The 19,531-nt window shown below is 34.2% G+C and overlaps 1 protein-coding gene across 1 annotated transcript in view; it reads left to right on the forward strand.

Annotated features, from left to right (window-relative positions):
• Positions 1-19,262, forward strand: part of LOC109085527 (ubiquitin-like protein 3) — a 29,633-nt gene extending 10,371 nt beyond the window's left edge. The window contains exons 2-5 of the mRNA XM_042765344.1: positions 8,196-8,304; positions 13,932-14,018; positions 16,004-16,081; positions 17,472-19,262. Coding sequence (XP_042621278.1) covers positions 8,196-8,304; positions 13,932-14,018; positions 16,004-16,081; positions 17,472-17,524 — 327 coding nt within the window. The 3' untranslated portion in view covers positions 17,525-19,262. The remainder of the gene's footprint in view (positions 1-8,195; positions 8,305-13,931; positions 14,019-16,003; positions 16,082-17,471) is intronic.
• The last annotated feature ends 269 nt before the right edge of the window (positions 19,263-19,531 follow it).

Raw genomic sequence — 19,531 nt, forward strand, 5'->3', positions numbered from 1 at the left:
ATGAGACATTTATCCTTCCATTCCCATGTCATTTTGGACATGCTTATTGCTTTAACCTCTGCTAATGCAAATGTGCCAGACCATTTCATCTGTTCAGAAAGAGGTGAAGGTGACCTGTTATGTTGAATATCTATGCAAATCCCCCACGCAAACAATGGGCGGTTTACCGTGTTCAGCAGTTTTAACTTTCTCACCAGAGAGAAAGCAGATCTCTGTTGCAAAGTGGACCAACCTGTTCTGTCTCATGTTGAGAAAAAAAAAAAAACTGGGTTGTTCATGCTGACAGAATCTGAATTCGAAGCTTTGTCGTCCAGTATTTGTCCTCTTAGAATATATATATTTAAATATAATATATAATATATATTATTAAAATATATAATTAAAGTGTTCACAATCCCTTTTACTCCTGCAGTGTGACAAATTTCTAAGTAAAGAACAATATTCAGTATGGTGGTACTTGATTTCATCTATTGGGAATTGATTGGATTGTGATTGGGTTTAAAAAAAAGTTTAATTGATGTCATTTAAAAAAATAAAAATGTTTCAGAGGTGGAACAAGGAACGCTTCTAATCAAAAGTAACTATTCAAAAATATTTTATAAAGTCTCAGCAGTCTTTTGTGCCACGTGATCCAGAAATCATTTGAATGTGCTGATTTGGGGCTCAAGAATTTTTTTTATTATGTATTTTTGTACGTTAAGATTCTGTAGTATAATAAAAATGAAACAACACAAAAAAGAAACATTTCTTATTATCAATAATATTTTACTTCATATTTTGTGGAATCCATGCTACCATTTTCAGGGTTCTTGAATAGAATAGAAAATAACAGAATTTATTTGGAACAGAAACCTTTTGTAACATTAAACATGTCTTTACTGTTAATTTTGATTATTTTTTATTGTCACTTTTGATCAGTTTAATGTGTCCTTCATGAATAAACACTAATTTCTTTCAGTCAGTTTAGTCAGGTAGGTACAGTATACCCCGATTTCAAACTGAGGAAAGAAACAACTGGAATGAGATCCTCTAAAAAGCTCATGCTTCTCACTTCCTCAAGATATGCGGGAGAAATCCCGCTAAAGCCTGACTGATGAAGGAGAGATGAGTGAGGGTGATCACAGTCTCATCTACATCACAGACTCCTGGAGACAGAGACAGAGATGACACTGTTTGAACCGACGCTGTGCTGTCAGGGGAAGATGGATGGCTTCCTTTTTCTGTCTCCTCTGTTTATGACTGAGGTTGAATTCGCACACTGAAATGGATTTTCAGGACATAGAAAGAGCAGTGTGATCATATTTTCTCAATTCTGTGTGGATTTTTCATTTATTCATTGTTCAGATTGATTATGTCATGCTTAAAGCATTTTTTTGAAGATATCTCTAGATTATAGCCTTTGTTTAGAGAGCCCCTTTCGTAATGTCATGCTATTTATATGATTGGTTAGTTTGTCTGAGTGATGCTTTGGATAAACATTTTTTAGCAGTCACATTAGCAGGCCTCAACAATAAGGACACTTTGACATTGTGCATTAATTCACACATGTGTTCTAGACTTGCAAACATAAACACTGGCTTTCTGTGATGCACTGAATGCTGTTGCAGAATCAGCTCTTTTAAATATGCCACCTTGGTACAGTAATCTACAGTAGCTGGCTAATATAGGTGGGGTTAACCAAAATTGATGAAAGAATGTTTTCTAAAAAAGTGAAAACATTAAAACATAAAGAATTTATATCATTAAGTAAAATTACAGCTGGATAATTTCATTCAGTTTTAAAACTTGCACTTTTTAAAAAATTTAACAACAATTCTATGCTTATTTATATTCTAGCTGATTTGTTAAATGTGCTATTAGAATACTTTGCAGTTTTTTTGTCTTAATAAATGCTAATTTTATAGTATAATAAGGCCATAATGATATTTTAAGCCAGCATGGAACTTTTATTATTCCTGGGGTACATGGTTTTTCCTTCTAGAGTTTTCTTTGTTGTGTCTAACCTTTGTCTTTTAACTTTTTCCTATTGTTGTGGCTTCTCCCCATCCATCATTTTTCTTGGGTAATCTGATCACAAGTGGATGGCACTAACCACAGCTATAAATAACATTTTGAAAAATGTTTAGATCTCAAAAGAATTTTGTAGTGTGAACTAAAGTAAGTCCTGATTTTGTTGATAAGACTGAGCCTCATGTTGAGCTTGGAATCAAGCTTGCGTTAGGCTTGTGTGGTCTCAATCTCTAATGGCTTTCCTGTGAATCAGACATGTTTTAGGTGACTGAATTGGTTTTGAACGTCATTTCATTGTTCTTTAACCAGTTTACACAGACATAGCCAATCTCACCATATAACTCACTAATTTCCACTCCGTCCAGAGCTGACAAATCCCCGCTGGAGGCGTAGTATGTAATATTGTTTTCATTGATGTGCGGTTGCGTAAGTGCTGTGAGTGTGTGACTGTTTCCTATTGCGTAAATGTCATTCCCAGAACAATCTGGCAGACCTCTATTCTGAGATGGGCAAAGCCGGTCGACACACCACATCCACTGTGGTCAGCATTTGTTGTGGCTGCTTTTAGTTCAGATGTCCTGTCTGATACACTCAGCATTGCTCTCTCTCTCTCACTCACTCTCTCTCTATGTCTCTTGGCAGAACCACTGGGTTGTTTATCCTTCTCAAGCAGAGAATCTCTTGCTCAACTTGTGAGCAAAACTGCAACCACCAGTAAAATCTCTAGTATTTAACGCTCTGTTTTTAACTGTAGCAAACCTGAAGCACCTTCTCTGGATGACATATCTGTTTTCAAACAGTCAGCTATGGAAAGACTACTGTGGGTGTTATTTAGCATCGACGAGCAGCTTGCAGCATGGTATCACAATTCAATATTATTCATCGCAATTTTGCAGTGAACTTATATTATCGACTAAAGTGCATGAAGTCCATGAGCGTAATATCAACATATTAAAAGACCAATAAATCTGCAATATTTTGCCTTTATTTTAAGATTATCACCATCGGCCAAGGACCCCACCTACTTAACAAGTGTTACCTGCCCTAGAAGTATCCTGTTTTATTTTATATTTTCTTTGTGAATTTCGACTATTGCAACATTGTATATATATGTATATATATATGTGACCCTGGACCACAAAACCAGTATTAAGTCATTGGGGTATATTTTTAGCAATAGCCAAAAAAACATTGTATGGGTCAAAATTATCGATTTTTCTTTTATGCCAAAAATCATTAGGATATTATGTAAAGATCATGTTCCATGAATATATTTTGTAAATTTCCTACCATATATATATATATATATATATATATATATATATATATATAAACTTCATTTTTGATTAGTAATATGCATTGCTAAGAATTAATTTGGACAACTTGAAATGTGATTTTCTCAGTATTTTGATTTTTTTGCACCTTCAGATTCCAGATTTTCAAATAGTTGTATCTCAGCCAAATGTTGTCAGAACCAAATAAACCATACATTCATGGAAAGCTTATTTATTCAGCCTTCAGATGATGTATAAATCTCAATTTCGATAAATTGACAATTAAAACTGGTTTTGTGGTCCACGGTCACACATACATACATATATATATATATATATATAAATATAATATAAATATACCTATATATAAAGTATATAATAAATGTATATATCATTTAAAGAAGTTTTTTTATATATATAAAAATGTATATATATTTTTAAAGAAGTTTTTATATATATGCAAGTGTAAAAAAATTGGCATGTAATGTCTGTATATATTTTATATCTATGCATATATTTGTATTTATATATATATAGAGATATATATAAAATAATCTTGTAAAGCTTCATATTTATTTGATCAGAAATTTATTGTGTGCAACCTTTGTAAAATCTTTTTTTTTTTTATTCGCATGGCATTTTTTCATTCAGTTATATAACGTTTTTTTTCTTAATCGTGCCTTAAACACTAAAAATAATGTTGAAAGTATGAATATTATATCTTAAATCAAATTTTTACATGGAATGACTTTATTGGCAGAGCCTTTGTTGTGCTTTATGTGTTTCTCTGGTATGAATCCAGTTTCCACATAAGCAAATCTTTCCATAACACAGGAGATCCCATCGCTCTCCTGTGGCCTCATGAGTGAGGTGCTATGTGTTGTTCATGCTCCTAGGAAAGTGTGTTTGTGTGTGATTACATCAAACATTCCCCCTGAAGGGTTGGTTGCAGGGGTCCGTGGCTTCCTGGGCTGGTATTGGTGAAAATATTTTGTAGGGATGCAGTAGTAGAGATGGCTATTGAGTAGTGTAATAATGTTTGGCATAGCAACTACTGTCTTCACAGAGAGGGAACCACCTGCCACGGGGTATAACCAGTGCCAGCGTCATCCTCGCCTATGAAATCATTCCCCAGCGGATGTTTTCTGCTGAGACTGTTGTTGTTGAAGTTCCTCGGAGGCATCGCTGCATGTCGTATTACGTCATAGTGAAATTTTGTCTGCTCACCAAGGAGATTCGAGCAGACGTATCCCAGCATAACACATATTTCTGCTATTAGAGCTTTTCCTCCTGTCTGCGTATGTCTGGAAACATCGAATAAATCAACGTCTGCTTGGCATTCACCAGGTGAAGATGATATGTCATCGTTACACAAAGATGTGGAAAAGATGGAGTGACATAATGAAAGATGAGCTGCGGTGAGAGAGGAGGAGACAGATGAAGAAAGCAGGTGATTCAGGTCAGCGCTCTCACAGATGAGCTGCTGCCACGGTTACCATCTCTATGGAAACTAGGAGGTGTTCCGTTGCGATAGAGCTGCCATCCTGATGTTTTTGATGAACCACTATCTGGTGAATGCCAGCTCATTGATTGAGTCCATGCAGGAGAATGACATGCCTTTTCAGTTGCGTCTTCATAAATGGACAAATATGAAACAATAAATATTTTTACTTCCTAATGTGATGTATTTTAAGTTAACAAGATATTCATGAAAGAAAAAAATGCAGGGTTTTATTAGATTTTGCCCATTGAGAATTGTTTGGTAAAGGCTTGGTGATGTCATCTGAAAAGGGCAGTTGATTTAAAGGTGGATTTTTTTATTTTTATTAATAAATATACAATGTCAGACATTTTTTGTCACAATGTTGAAAATTTGAAAATTTGTATTAAAAAGGTTTTAATTTAATTTTTTATTTTAATCATCAATGTCCATGCCAGTGTAAAGAAAAGGGTGAGCTATTGGTAGTAATAAAATTAAATATAATATAATATAATTGATATAATTAAATTGCTGCAATTAAATGACCACTTATTTAATACAGTATTTCGGTGAAATATATTAAAAATATTTAAAAATAGAAAATGTACATTCATTAATTGCCAAAGCTGTTTTTAAATATAATCAGTGTTTTATTAATGCATTAATACATTTTGTTCTGTTAATCAATGACAGTTATGTCCAACATAGCCACATATAAGCCAATTAATACTTGTATATTACATATATACAATAAAAAATAAAAAATAAGTTCATACATTGTAATTTAAAAGTCTCTTGTCCTCACCAAAGCTGCATTTATTTGATTAAAAATTCAGTAAAATCAGTAATAATGTGAAATATAGTTACGATTTAATATATATATATATATATATATATATATATATATATATATATATATATATATATATATATGTATATATAATATATATATATTTTTTTTTTTATTAATATAATGTAATTTATTCCAGGCTCAATACTATCATGATCCTTCACAAATAATTTGAATATGATGATTTGGTGCTCTAGTAACTTTTCTTCTCATTATTGATTTTGAGAATAGTTCTGCTGAAGAATATTTCTATGGAATTCTTTTTTTATCATTATAAATGGATTTTTACTGTCATTCTTCAATTTAATGTGTCCTTATTCAAATTACAGTATTAATTTATTTTTAAAAAATCTTACTGACCCCAAACTTTAGGAAAGTAGTGAATATTTGACATATTTCCAAAAGCTGTTATGGAGCACATTTATTGTCTTTTCTTTACATTTGGAGGATATGAATACTAGTTTGAGGATAGGGGCCTTCTGCACTTTGCATTAATTTCTTGTTTTCTGACGTATATAAATCAGTCTATGTCTGTTAAAAACTAGAGGAGTGAATTGCCAAAAATGTGTACAGAAATACTGTGATAACTAGATTTCCTCTGGTATTTCCTTCCTGTGCGGTGCCTTCATAAAATAGCCACATACTAATCCGAGCAAAAATTAGATTTGCATGTGTATGTCTGCGTGTTCATCCAACCATTACTTGGGCAAGTGCATGCATGTGTGTGGGTGTTTGTTGACTTGTACTCTTTGCTTAGATGGAGACTTAAGATTATGTGTGTGTGTGTGTGTGTGTTGTGATCTCTGTTGTGGTTTGAGGGAGCTGGCTTGCTTCTGGCTCTAATCTGATTCTATAAAGTGCTTAGGAGGATCTTTGATTCCATCTGGCGGTTTTCACTCTGTTACATCACTGCAGCAGTTTGTGTGTTTGTGCATGTGTATAGAGGGATGAGCTTAATACTGGATCCTCTGATGTCAGAGACTCGCATAGTAATACACGTGCATTGGACATGCACTGCCCCGAGCCCTGTCTCTCCGTTTGATGCCTCCTGCTCTTTTGTTTTTAAATGGGAAGTTAATGAATATGATAATGGACGTTTTGTAATTTGTATTGCTTGAGTACTTGAGTACAAACAGCATCATTGTGCTGACTGAGTGGCTGGTGGTTCGCAATTAAAGAAAGGACACAATGAAGGACGTATGAAAAATTGATGAAAGAATTTCTCAGCCATCCAATAAATGACCCCATACTGAAACTTTATCTAAAGCTATGCCAACTATGCCAAGATTCAGATAAAATGGAGTGTGATATTGACATCAAATCAATCAAAATTCCATCAAAAAACTTAACCATTTTTGTTTTAGACTATTAACATATACAAACATATACCATGGTAATAGGGCAGATTATTTCAGATTTGCAGATTTATTTATTCATTTTACAAAAATAGCGACTTTTTTTTATAACATGGTTTTAATTTAAAATAATTGCTTCTACAGTTAAGTTATTAGGCTAAATATAATTTAATTATATACAGTAATTGTGTTATGGGTCCAAATTCGATTTAAAACTTGCCATTGTAATTGTAGTTGGTATGTCAATAAAATCACAGTAGTGTTGCTCACAAAAATCTTTCTTGTCATGTTTGTGCTGTTAAATCATTTAGTATTCTTTTCTTCTAGAGATTTCTTTTCAGCAGGATCTTAAAGCCAATATGAAATTAAAGTTATTTCATATTTCCTTACTTCCTTCATTTCACATTGTTTCACATTATTTATGTTTTTCATTATTTTTAACATTTTATTTTTATTTAATCTCATTCTTAATTTCCACTCAATGTAAACTACTATTTTCTTTCGCATTTATTTTGATTTCTAAAATATATTTAAACATGGTAAGTGGAACTGAAAACACTTTTATTGGTGGTTCTTGCTTTATTCTGGTATCTAACTCGGAAATACGTCACACTATAGAGTTAAAATGGGCTGCAAATGCCGTTTTGTCTCGATGTTGAGGAAGTGTGGGGTGGACTCTAGTCTCAGCCTCAGACGTCACATCCACAGACTGCTGGTTAAAGGTCTGATGCATATGGGACACAAAAGTGGAAACACTTCAGGAGTGTTGAAGTCGTCATCGGATTGGTTGAATTCTACAGGATTTCTGCAAGACATGTGTGTCTCGTTCTTTAATGTTCCGCCTGGAAACAAAGATACCGTGGCGCCAAACCCCCTCACAAAAAAAGAAAGCCGCCGTGTTTACAACTGTGACTACAAGTGCTTATCAGGATCAACTAAATGCTGGATTTTCAAAAGTATGTGAAATATTTAAAGTTCATGGCATAGAATCTTTAAAATATGTCAGAGAGTTTTACACACCGGTCTGTTATTGTGGCGACATTTCCACACCTCGAAACGTGACGCTGAACGAAACGAACTGTGATTGGTTGTTTGACATGTCGGTCAAACGGCCTCATGGGCGGGCCTTGGCCAATGAAAGCTGCTATGAATTGGTCTGGCTACGCGAGACTAGGTGGACTCTGACTGTGCTTCTAATGGCTGTATTGTTTGTGTTTGTGTTTCAGATCAACTTGAGGCTCATCTTGGTGAGTGGAAAAACAAAAGAGTTCCTATTTTCACCAAACGACTCCGCGGCCGACATCGCCAAGCATGTGTACGACAACTGGCCAATGGGTGCGTGATGATTCACATCTTAAAACACACATTTTCTTTTTCAATGTGTCCAATCAGTAGACTGAAACGGTTGGCTCGTGTGAAGGATTTTCAGGCTATTGTTTCCAGGCATTGAGTAGATTCCTCTTTACATCCCTTTTCTGTGTTCAGATAATCTGTGCCGCAGACAAATCTGAGTCTGATCGAGTGGTAATCCTGCACAGAGCTAGATTCCACTCACTGTATGCTGATCTAAAGTCAATGACAGTATTGAAGGGTAAAAACAGAGCGTCTGAGTTTGTGTGTTTATACATCTGTCTGAGGTCTGTGAAGTGTTTTCATTCAAATATTCCACAGATACTGTTTTAGCTGAATCTGTAGGTTATTATACACACATACTGCTTCCTCTGCTTTTAAGGGAAGAGCAGATGGTATCCAGACTCCTCTTTCATCTGTTTCTGCACTGTGCCTTGGCAGCTCATCAGAAATGACAAGTGCTTTCAGGGATGTGGCCACAAGCTCAAGTTTAGCATTTTTCCATCTGATTCATCTCTAAAAAAATACTGTGGTGGTACCATGATGCTGTGACAGTATGATACCATAGTATTTTGATATTTACACTATTGGTCAAAAGTTTGGGGTTGGTAGGATTATTTAAATGTTTTGGAAAGTCTCTTATGCTCTCAAACGCTGCTTTTATTTGATCAAAAATACCATAATACACAGTAAAGTTGTAAAATATTATTACTTTATAAAAAAATAACTGTTTTCTATTATAAAGTATTTTTAAAATGCAGCATCATTACTCCAGTCTTTAGTGTCTCATGATCCCTCAGAAATCATTTCTAATATGCTGATTTGGTGCTCAAGAATTATCAATGTTGGAAAACTTGACGTGTTATTTTTCTGTGGAATATGTGATGCATGTTTTCAGGGTTCTTTGAAGAATTGAAAGTTAAAAAAACAGAAACATTTATTTGAAACAGAAATATATAGAAATATATATATGTATGTATGTATGTATGTATGTATGTATGTGTGTGTGTATATATATATATATAATATATATATATATATATATATATATATATATATATATATATATATATATAAAATAATAATAAAAAAAAAAATATATATATATAAAATAATAAACAGTAGTGCTCATCATATTATTCGTATCCATATTCATGTATTCAAAAAAAAAAAAAAACTTACCATGGTTCCTTGTTCAAAAAAACATGGTAATACCATCATCGCTGAGAAAAAAAACTGCACTCCCCAAGCCTAGTCCATCTGGTTAGATGAGTCTGTTTTGCTAGCATTAGAAGGGTTTTGAGTGACTGACCACCTAAACCATCTTAAACCAGTCTTTTTTCTGCAGGAATTAGTTTTTTTTATTACTGTTTCTTGCCCCATAATTTGCCCTCTAAAGGGATTCAAGGTTTATTTAAGTTAAAGTTTATTTTTAATTTTATTTAAATTTTCTTGCTTTGAATAGCTCTTATGAAAGTCATCTGCCTCAAATAATGTCAAAAGAATTTTAATGAAAAAGCGAGGAAAAAGAAAAGCCTTCTTTGTTGTATAGTTCGTAAAACTCCATCGGGGGGTGGTCCGGGATTGAATCAGAGTTTTATTCATAGCATACAAGCACAGCGGAGCTTGACCTTATGAGGACACAGAATGACCCTCCAGTTTTATGACTGATTGAGTCAAGAGTGAGAAAGGGATGGGTGGGTCATATGAATAAATTAATGAAGAGAAAGAAAAGAGTAAAAAACTAAGGAAGCAGTAGCATGGAGGTGTGCAGACTAGTGTGTTTCTAGGGGACAGTTCACCCAAAAAGTAAAATACTGTCATCATTTCCTCACCCTCATGTTATCACAAACCTGGATGACTATCTGTATTCTGTGTATGATTGAAATTTTTGTCACTTTCTCATGATTTTATGAAAATTCTCCTTTTGTGTTTTCTCATGAATTGCACTGCTGAAAATGATGCTGTAAACCAATTACAAAATTTGTATATTTTTTGTTTACAATTTCTCTTAAAAAGTCAATGACAGTATTGAAGGGTTAAAAACAGAGCGTCTGAGTTTGTGTGTTTTATACATCTGTCTGAGGTCTGTGAAGTGTTTTTCATTCAAATATTCCACAGATACTGTTTTTAGCTGAATCTGTAGGTTATTATACACACATACTTGCTTCCTCTGCTTTTAAGGAAGAGCAGGATGGTATCCAGACTCCTCTTTCATCTGTTTCTGCACTGTGCCTTGGCAAAGCTCATCAGAAATGACAAGTGCTTTCAGGGATGTGGCCACAAGCTCAAGTTTAGCATTTTTTTCCATCTGATTCATCTCTAAAAAAATACTGTGGTGGTACCATGATGCTGTGACAGTATGATACCATAGTATTTTGATATTTACACTATTGGTCAAAAGTTTGGGGTTTGGTAGGATTATTTTAAATGTTTTTGGAAAGTCTCTTATTGCTCTCAAACGCTGCTTTTTATTTTGATCAAAAATACAATAAACACAGTAACAGTCAGTTGTAAAATATTATTACTTTATAAAATAAACTGTTTTTCTATTATAAAAGTATTTTAAAATGCAGCATCATTACTCTCCAGGTCTTTAGTGTCTCATGATCCCTCAGAAATCATTCTAATATGCTGATTTGGTGCTCAAGAATTATCAATGTTGGAAAAAAAAACTTGACGTGTTTATTTTTCTGTGGAATATGTTGATGCATGTTTTTCCAGGGTTTCTTTGAAGAATTGAAAGTTAAAAAAACAAGAAACCATTTATTTGAAACAGAAAATATATAGAAATATATATATGTATGTATGTATGTATGTATGTCTGCTGCAAAAAAAGCACTTTATATATATATATATATATATATATACATAACAATATAATAAAAAAAAAAATTACTCACCTCTAAATTTTTGAACAGTAGTGCTCATCATATTCGTATCCATATTCATGTATTCAAAAAAAAAAAAAAAAACTTACCATGGTTCCTTGTTCAAAAAACATGGTAATACCATCATCGCTGAAAAAAAACTGCACTCCCCCAAGCCTAGTCCATCTGGTTAGTTAGATGAGTCTGTTTGCTAGCATTAGAAGGGTTTTGAGTGGGGGGTGACTGACCACCTAAAAACCATCTTAAACCAGTCCGTCTTTTTTCTGCAGGAATTAGTTTTTTTTTTATTACTGTTTTTCTTGCCCCATAATTTGCCCTCTAAAGGGATTCAAGGTTTATTTAAGTTAAAGTTTATTTTAATTTTATTTAAATTTCTTGCTTTGAATAGCTCTTATGAAAGTCATCTGCCTCAAATAATGTCAAAAAGAATTTTAATGAAAAAGCGAGGAAAAAGAAAAGCCTTCTTTGTTGTATAGTTCGTAAACTCCATCGGGGTGGTCCGGGATTGAATCAGAGTTTTATTCATAGCATACAAGCACAGCGGGAGCTTGACCTTATGAGGACACAGACATGACCCCTCCAGTTTTATGACTGATTGAGTCAAGAGTGAGAAAGGGATGGGTGGGGTCATATGAATAAATTAATGAAGAGAAAGAAAAGAGTAAAAAACTAAGGAAGCAGTAGCATGGAGGTGTGCAGACTAGTGTGTTTCTAGGGGACAGTTCACCCAAAAAGTAAAATACTGTCATCATTTCCTCACCCTCATGTTATCACAAACCTGGATGACTGTCTTCTGTGTATGATTGAAATTTTTGTCACTTTCTCATGATTTTTATGAAAATTCTCCTTTTGTGTTTCTCATGAATTGCACTGCTGAAAATGATGCTGTAACCAATTACAAAATTTGTATATTTTGTTTACAATTTCTCTTAAAAAGTCAATGACAGTATTGAAGGGTAAAAACAGAGCGTCTGAGTTTGTGTGTTTATACATCTGTCTGAGGTCTGTGAAGTGTTTTCATTCAAATATTCCACAGATACTGTTTTAGCTGAATCTGTAGGTTATTATACACACATACTGCTTCCTCTGCTTTTAAGGGAAGAGCAGATGGTATCCAGACTCCTCTTTTCATCTGTTTCTGCACTGTGCCTTGGCAGCTCATCAGAAATGACAAGTGCTTTCAGGGATGTGGCCACAAGCTCAAGTTTAGCATTTTTCCATCTGATTCATCTCTAAAAAAATACTGTGGTGGTACCATGATGCTGTGACAGTATGATACCATAGTATTTTGATATTTACACTATTGGTCAAAAGTTTGGGGTTGGTAGGATTATTTAAATGTTTTGGAAAGTCTCTTATGCTCTCAAACGCTGCTTTTATTTGATCAAAAATACCATAAACACAGTAAAGTTGTAAAATATTATTACTTTATAAAATAACTGTTTTCTATTATAAAGTATTTTAAAATGCAGCATCATTACTCCAGTCTTTAGTGTCTCATGATCCCTCAGAAATCATTCTAATATGCTGATTTGGTGCTCAAGAATTATCAATGTTGGAAAACTTGACGTGTTATTTTTCTGTGGAATATGTGATGCATGTTTTCAGGGTTCTTTGAAGAATTGAAAGTTAAAAAAACAGAAACATTTATTTGAAACAGAAATATATAGAAAGTATGTATGGTATGTATGTATGTCAATATGTATGTATGTGTGTGTATATATATATATATATATATATATATATATATATATATATAAAATATAATAAAAAAAAAAATTACTCACCTCTAAATTTTGAACAGTAGTGCTCATCATATTCGTATCCATATTCATGTATTCAAAAAAAAAAAAAAAAAAAAAAAACTTACCATGGTTCCTTGTTCAAAAAACATGGTAATACCATCATCGCTGAGAAAAAAAACTGCACTCCCCAAGCCTAGTCCATCTGGTTAGATGAGTCTGTTTTGCTAGCATTAGAAGGGTTTTGAGTGACTGACCACCTAAACCATCTTAAACCAGTCTTTTTTCTGCAGGAATTAGTTTTTTTTATTACTGTTTCTTGCCCCATAATTTGCCCTCTAAAGGGATTCAAGGTTTATTTAAGTTAAAGTTTATTTTAATTTTATTTAAATTTCTTGCTTTGAATAGCTCTTATGAAAGTCATCTGCCTCAAATAATGTCAAAAAGAATTTTTAATGAAAAAGCGAGGAAAAAGAAAAGCCTTCTTTGTTGTATAGTTCGTAAACTCCATCGGGGTGGTCCGGGATTGAATCAGAGTTTTATTCATAGCATACAAGCACAGCGGAGCTTGACCTTATGAGGACACAGAATGACCCTCCAGTTTTATGACTGATTGAGTCAAGAGTGAGAAAGGGATGGGTGGGTCATATGAATAAATTAATGAAGAGAAAGAAAGAGATAAAAAAAAACTTAAGGAAGCAGTAGCATGGAGGTGTGCAGACTAGTGTGTTTCTAGGGGACAGTTCAGTGCAAAAAGTAAAATACTGTCATCATTTCCTCACCCTCATGTTATACACAAACCTGGATGACTATCTGTATTCTGTGTATGATTGAAATTTTTGTCACTTTCTCATGATTTTTATGAAAATTCTCCTTTTGTGTTTCTCATGAATTGCACTGCTGAAAATGATGCTGTAACCAATTACAAAATTTGTATATTTTGTTTACAATTTCTCTTAAGTTGTTCTGTCTTCAACAGACTGGGAAGAGGAGCAAGTGAGCAGTCCGAACATCCTGCGCCTCATCTACCAGGGCCGATTCCTACACGGCAATGTGACGCTAGGAGGTGAGCCGCGCTCCCACACTCCTCATTACCATTAACAATATCACATCACACATGCTCTGTTTCTGTTGATTATTTATTAAAGGGGACGTTGGATGAAATTGTAACTTATTTTAGCTTTTTTTTGCATTTAGTTAGGTTTCTTAAGTATGTTACAGACATTTCATGAAGACCCTAAAGAATCATACCGACTTGTGGAAAATAGACATTCGATGTCCCTGTTAAATCATTCCTCACTAGGGCTGGGTATCATTCAAATATTGTCAATATCGATTTTTAGTTTCCATATCTTGGATGGAGATATTTTTGAAACGCCAGTATGGACGAGGATTGTTTTTATTTAAATAAGATTTAGGCACATCAAGCATGCTGCATGCTTATTGGCTCACTGACATTAGTGAGATTAACCCCTTTAGGTATCGAAATTTAGTACAGAACGACAATAAATTTTTTGATACTCGATGGTATGGAGGCAATTCGGTTGGTTCGTAAAAAGTATCGAACTCGATACCCAGGCCTATTCCTCACAGTCCAGAATCATGGGTCTGACAGATAAGAAGTTGCTTGGCTTTTTCTCTGTCAGGTAAATCCGCGTTTTTCATGGAGCTTGGAAGGAAAGGAGCAGATTATGAATGTAGGAAAACAATAGCCAGCAGACCTGTCATCAGGGAGAGAAAACAGGGAGGAGAGGAAATTCTTTGGGCGTGAACAGGAAGCAAGTTTTTATTTGTTTGGCCATTCCTCAAGCAACAATAAAAGATGGAGTGGGTTTGTCAGTGTCTGCATAATGAAATATCTATCTATCTATCTATCTATCTATCTATCTATCTATCTATCTATCTATCTATCTATCTATCTATCTATCTATCTATCTATCTATCTATCTATCTATCTATCTTATCTATCATCTATCTATCTATCTATCTATCTATCTATCTATCTATCTATCTATCTATCTATCTATCTATCTATCTATCTATCTATCTATCTATCTATCTATCTATCTATCTATCTATCTATCTATCTATCTATCTATCTATCTATCTATCTGTCTGTCTGTCTGTCTGTCTGTCTGTCTGTCTGTTTGTCTGTCTGTCTTTCTGTGTGTTTGTCGGTCTGTTTTTGGTTAGGACAGACATGCAATATACCCTAACTATGAGTATGTGAATAACTATGAGTAAGTGAAACCTAGGGGTTTGAAAGTGACTATTATTATTTTCTTCCATGATATGGATGTTGCTATACCGTTGATACCGTTATATATGGGCAACTGCAGTTTGTGAACGCATGAGATTTAACAGTAGCAACTGCAAAAGAGAAGAAGATGAGTGAACACCCAGAAAGTCATGTTGGAGAGCATGAGGAAGAATTGGTTAAAAAGAAGGGCGGCTTCTCTGTTTGTATGGAACCACTTGAAAATCATGCATGTCTGTGAATATGAGGAATGCACCCAAATGCGTGCAACAGATATTAACAAAGACCGAAGATATTTAATTTAATTTAATTCATACAGGCCTACCTCATGTACGCATATATATATATATATATATATATATATATATATATATATATATATATATATATATATCGTGATAGGAATTTTAGCTCATATCGCCCACCCCTAGTGAAACCTCTCAACCAGCTCCAATTCCTGTACTGTTCGACCGATGATGTGATGAAGGAGCATAGGCATGTTTTGCCAAAAAAATGTCACTTTGATAATACACGCTGACTCCTTCTTGATTCAAGAGATCCAAGGCAGTGTCTGTGGGGCAGAAGGCAGCAGCAGTGCTCTCAGAGGGAGTGATGGCTCTCAGTAAGGCACAGGCTTAAATGCTGCACTCTCATCCAGGGGTTTACATGTCATCCTGGTCCTCTGTCCTATGACTTCATCCCCTTGAAAAGTGACTTTGGTGTCTTAGATGTACAGCTGCATTAGTCTCTAGTGTCCTTTCAGTCCAACACTCTTTTTTTCTTATGTCTTGCAGCTTTAAAACTGCCTTTCGGAAAAACCACAGTGATGCATTTAGTTGCCAGAGAGACGCTGCCTGAGCCAAATTCCCAAGGTAACCATTCTGCCCTGTCTTTTCTGTCCACTCCTTCTTCACTTTTCACACGCTCCCTGCCTCACTGCAGCATTCACTTTGTTCAAAAATGACCTGTTTATATGTGGACAGTTCTCACCCTCCAGCAATATTTCAGTTTTCTGAATTTTTAAAGTTTTGTTTAAACAAAATATAAAAGACCTGGTCACATGACAGTTCTGAGTGAAAAAATAGGAAGATAAATGTAATGCTTGTTGAGCTTATTCTGCAATATTAGCAGAAGTTAAAGGTGTTAACGTTTTGTTAGGTTAAATTTTTTTTTATTCAAATACTGAACTAAGGGCACATTTTCATGAAAATTGAGGCAGATGATGCACTATTGATTTATGGTTTCAGCATAGAAAAAAAAATGATGTATACTATGTACTTGTAGTTATTAATTTGAGTATGAGGGACACACTGGTTACTGACAGAGAGTTTCTGGTTTCTAATAATGTTCAGGTTAATTCTGTGTTGATAATATTGAGCATTAATTAAACAGAGGATTTTTAAAAAGAAATTAATTAATTAATTATATAGTTAAAATAATAATAATATTTCAGTGTACAATAAAATAAAATATACATAAAATAACAAAAACTACACTTAAAATAAAATAAAAATAAAATTAACATTAAAATAAAATAACTACAATACAATTAAAATACAAAGTATGGGATTGTCACTTATGAGGTGCTTTAAATATATTTTTTGTTTTTAATTTTTTTTGTATGAGATAATATTCTCAGTTCTGTTTGAGTTTCTATTATAAATAAAATATATTTTATTTCATCATCATTTATGTATGCTGAAGCACTTTGTGCTTTGACAAAATCTTTGCTAGGTCCTGCTGTCTTATTTATCAGTACTGAAGACCATGGCTCTGTTCCAAACCCTAGTGAGCTTCCATGCTGTTTGCTGCCTATATGGGTAGCTGCCTTTTAAGTCACTGAAATAGAACCTCATATGTGATCGATTTGGAGTGTTCTACATGCTCCCTTACACGAAAATGCACAGAAAACTGATTTTGTTAAGCTAATTCTGTAGTACTCTAATAAGCATAAAAATACAGTACATGGCACATAATTATTTGCTAAAATAGTAATTAACAATATTATTATTTATTATTATTAGTATTAACAATACCATTTTATATCGAAGGAGATTAACTTGCTTGTCAAGAATTAATTCTGAGTAGAGAATATATGCAGAATGAAATATGCATCTTAGAAAGAAACATAATTATATTACCTTTTTAAGAACAACATTTCTGAGATGCCTTAAAATGCTGTCTAGATAGGCAGTAGGTTTTGGAGCAGAACCATTGTTTGTTTTAGCGCAATAGTATTAAGCTTCTGTGTTTTTATTTCAGGTCAGAGGAACCGGGAAAAGACTGGAGAGAGCAACTGTTGTGTGATCCTGTAAATACATCCCTTCATCCCTCAGAACGAGTGTGTCCTGTCAACCTTCGCCCATGCTGCTTAAACAAAACTAATCACACCTGACTCCCACGAGCACCTGACCAGAACAAGAGCTTCGCTTCCCCTGGAAAGGAAAGAATTACCTGAGAGAGAGGGCGAGACACGGATCAGAGAACATTTCAGCTTTGCATAAATCATATTTAAACTAAAAAATGTCAAAAAATCTTAAAAAAAAAAAAAAACCCTTCACCTACACATTTTCACCTTTTCTAACACCTTCACACACAACCATGAACTCAACAGACCTGTAACTCATTCACACACACACACACACACACACACACACACACACACACACACACACACACACACACACACACACACACACACACACACACACACTCCTCCCCTTCTGCCAGTTTGCACACTGAGGAGGCCCTCATTTCCCTGTTTTTGTATTGCACATAGTAACATGAATGATTCAGTGAGGAAAAAGAGACTCGTTCGCCTCAGCCGAGGTGTTCGATTCTCCCTCTCAGGAGGGAGATGTGTGTGTGGGGGGGATTCATTTACACAGGGTCTGACAAACTTCTCACGTTTATCGACTCGCCACACGCTCGGATCTGATGCGGAGGTGGAAAGGCATGCCGCCGCCTACATCTGAAATAATAGCACACGCTTCACCGATGGATTAACCTCTGCTACAGTCGCCCTCCTGGACTGTTTTCGTCAAATGCTAATTGCCACACATAGTCTGTTGATTTCAGCGCAGGAGAACAAGTATTGATGTGCCTGATGAATGTTTTAGAAATGTTTATTATACTTTTCCGGTCTTGGAGATCCAGTGTCCTGCTTTAACAAGTTCCTGCACCCCAGAAGTGCTTGATTTTAGTTCAGTTGTGTTTGAGCACAGTAGGGACTTTGCAGGTAGATCTCCAGTAGTTGGTTTGATTCACTCGTGGAAAGTCTATAATATGCGTAATGAGTAACGGGAACATTTGCGACTGTGTTTTGACAGTCAATCAGTGTTGCTCTGCCCTCTTTAGATAGATCCGAGCTGTTCTCTTTCAGGAAGGGTAATAAGATTTATCCCTTTATTTTCTTAGTGTAGTGGTGTAAATGAATGCTTGCTTTTGGAACCAGAAGATAACTATGAAATGAAGTTAGGCTCGGTTTCTATTTCCCCTTCCTTGTTAGATATGAAATTTGTTTGCACAACACAGAAACATGAGCTGTTTCGTTTCTAAATCTGTGTAATTTTTCTTTCCCCTCCTCCCTTTTTAATATTTTTCCAAATGGGAATTGTATTCAAGGGTTACATATGTGTAGAGTATATTTAATATGAATCTTATAGAGAACATAACTATAGATTGTTGATATATATATTGGTGTTTAGTGTATGATAGTCTCAAAACAGTTAGCAGTGAGACGCTGACGGTTTCATGTACTTTAACAGCAGCAAGTCCCTCTCTAATGGCTGAAGAAATTACTGTTCTATTCTTTTTTTCTTCAAATGTTTATAATTTGATGTTTTTTTTTCTTTTTCTTTTTATGTGGTCTTTGCTTTTTGCTTTTTAACAGCACTAGGTCTGAAAAATATTGGTCCTTAACAGGGTTCAAATACATACTGTACAGAGCTGAAGTTTTTAAAAAGATTATTGTAAATAAACTAATGCTTCTCATTCTCTAAACTACAAATGGAAATACATCTATAAACTGAATAAAGAATCCAGAATATTGAAGTGAAATACTTATGTTTTTTTTTTTACTTTATACAACACTTGAGAAAACACATAAGTAATGTGTATTAATTTTGTGTATTTCATATTTCGCAGTATAAATGTTTCACTGTATTTTTCTGAAATTCAGCATATAAATAATATGCAGCTTAGATGAACATAAGAGACTTATTTAAAAAGTGATTAAATAGTGTATTTATTCCTAAAAGGTGTTTAATAAAAGTTATTTTACTACTAGTCAACAATGTTAGATTCCTTTCAAGGAGGTCTTT

Source organism: Cyprinus carpio, chromosome A10, assembly GCF_018340385.1.
Source record: "Cyprinus carpio isolate SPL01 chromosome A10, ASM1834038v1, whole genome shotgun sequence".
NCBI lineage: Eukaryota > Metazoa > Chordata > Actinopteri > Cypriniformes > Cyprinidae > Cyprinus > Cyprinus carpio.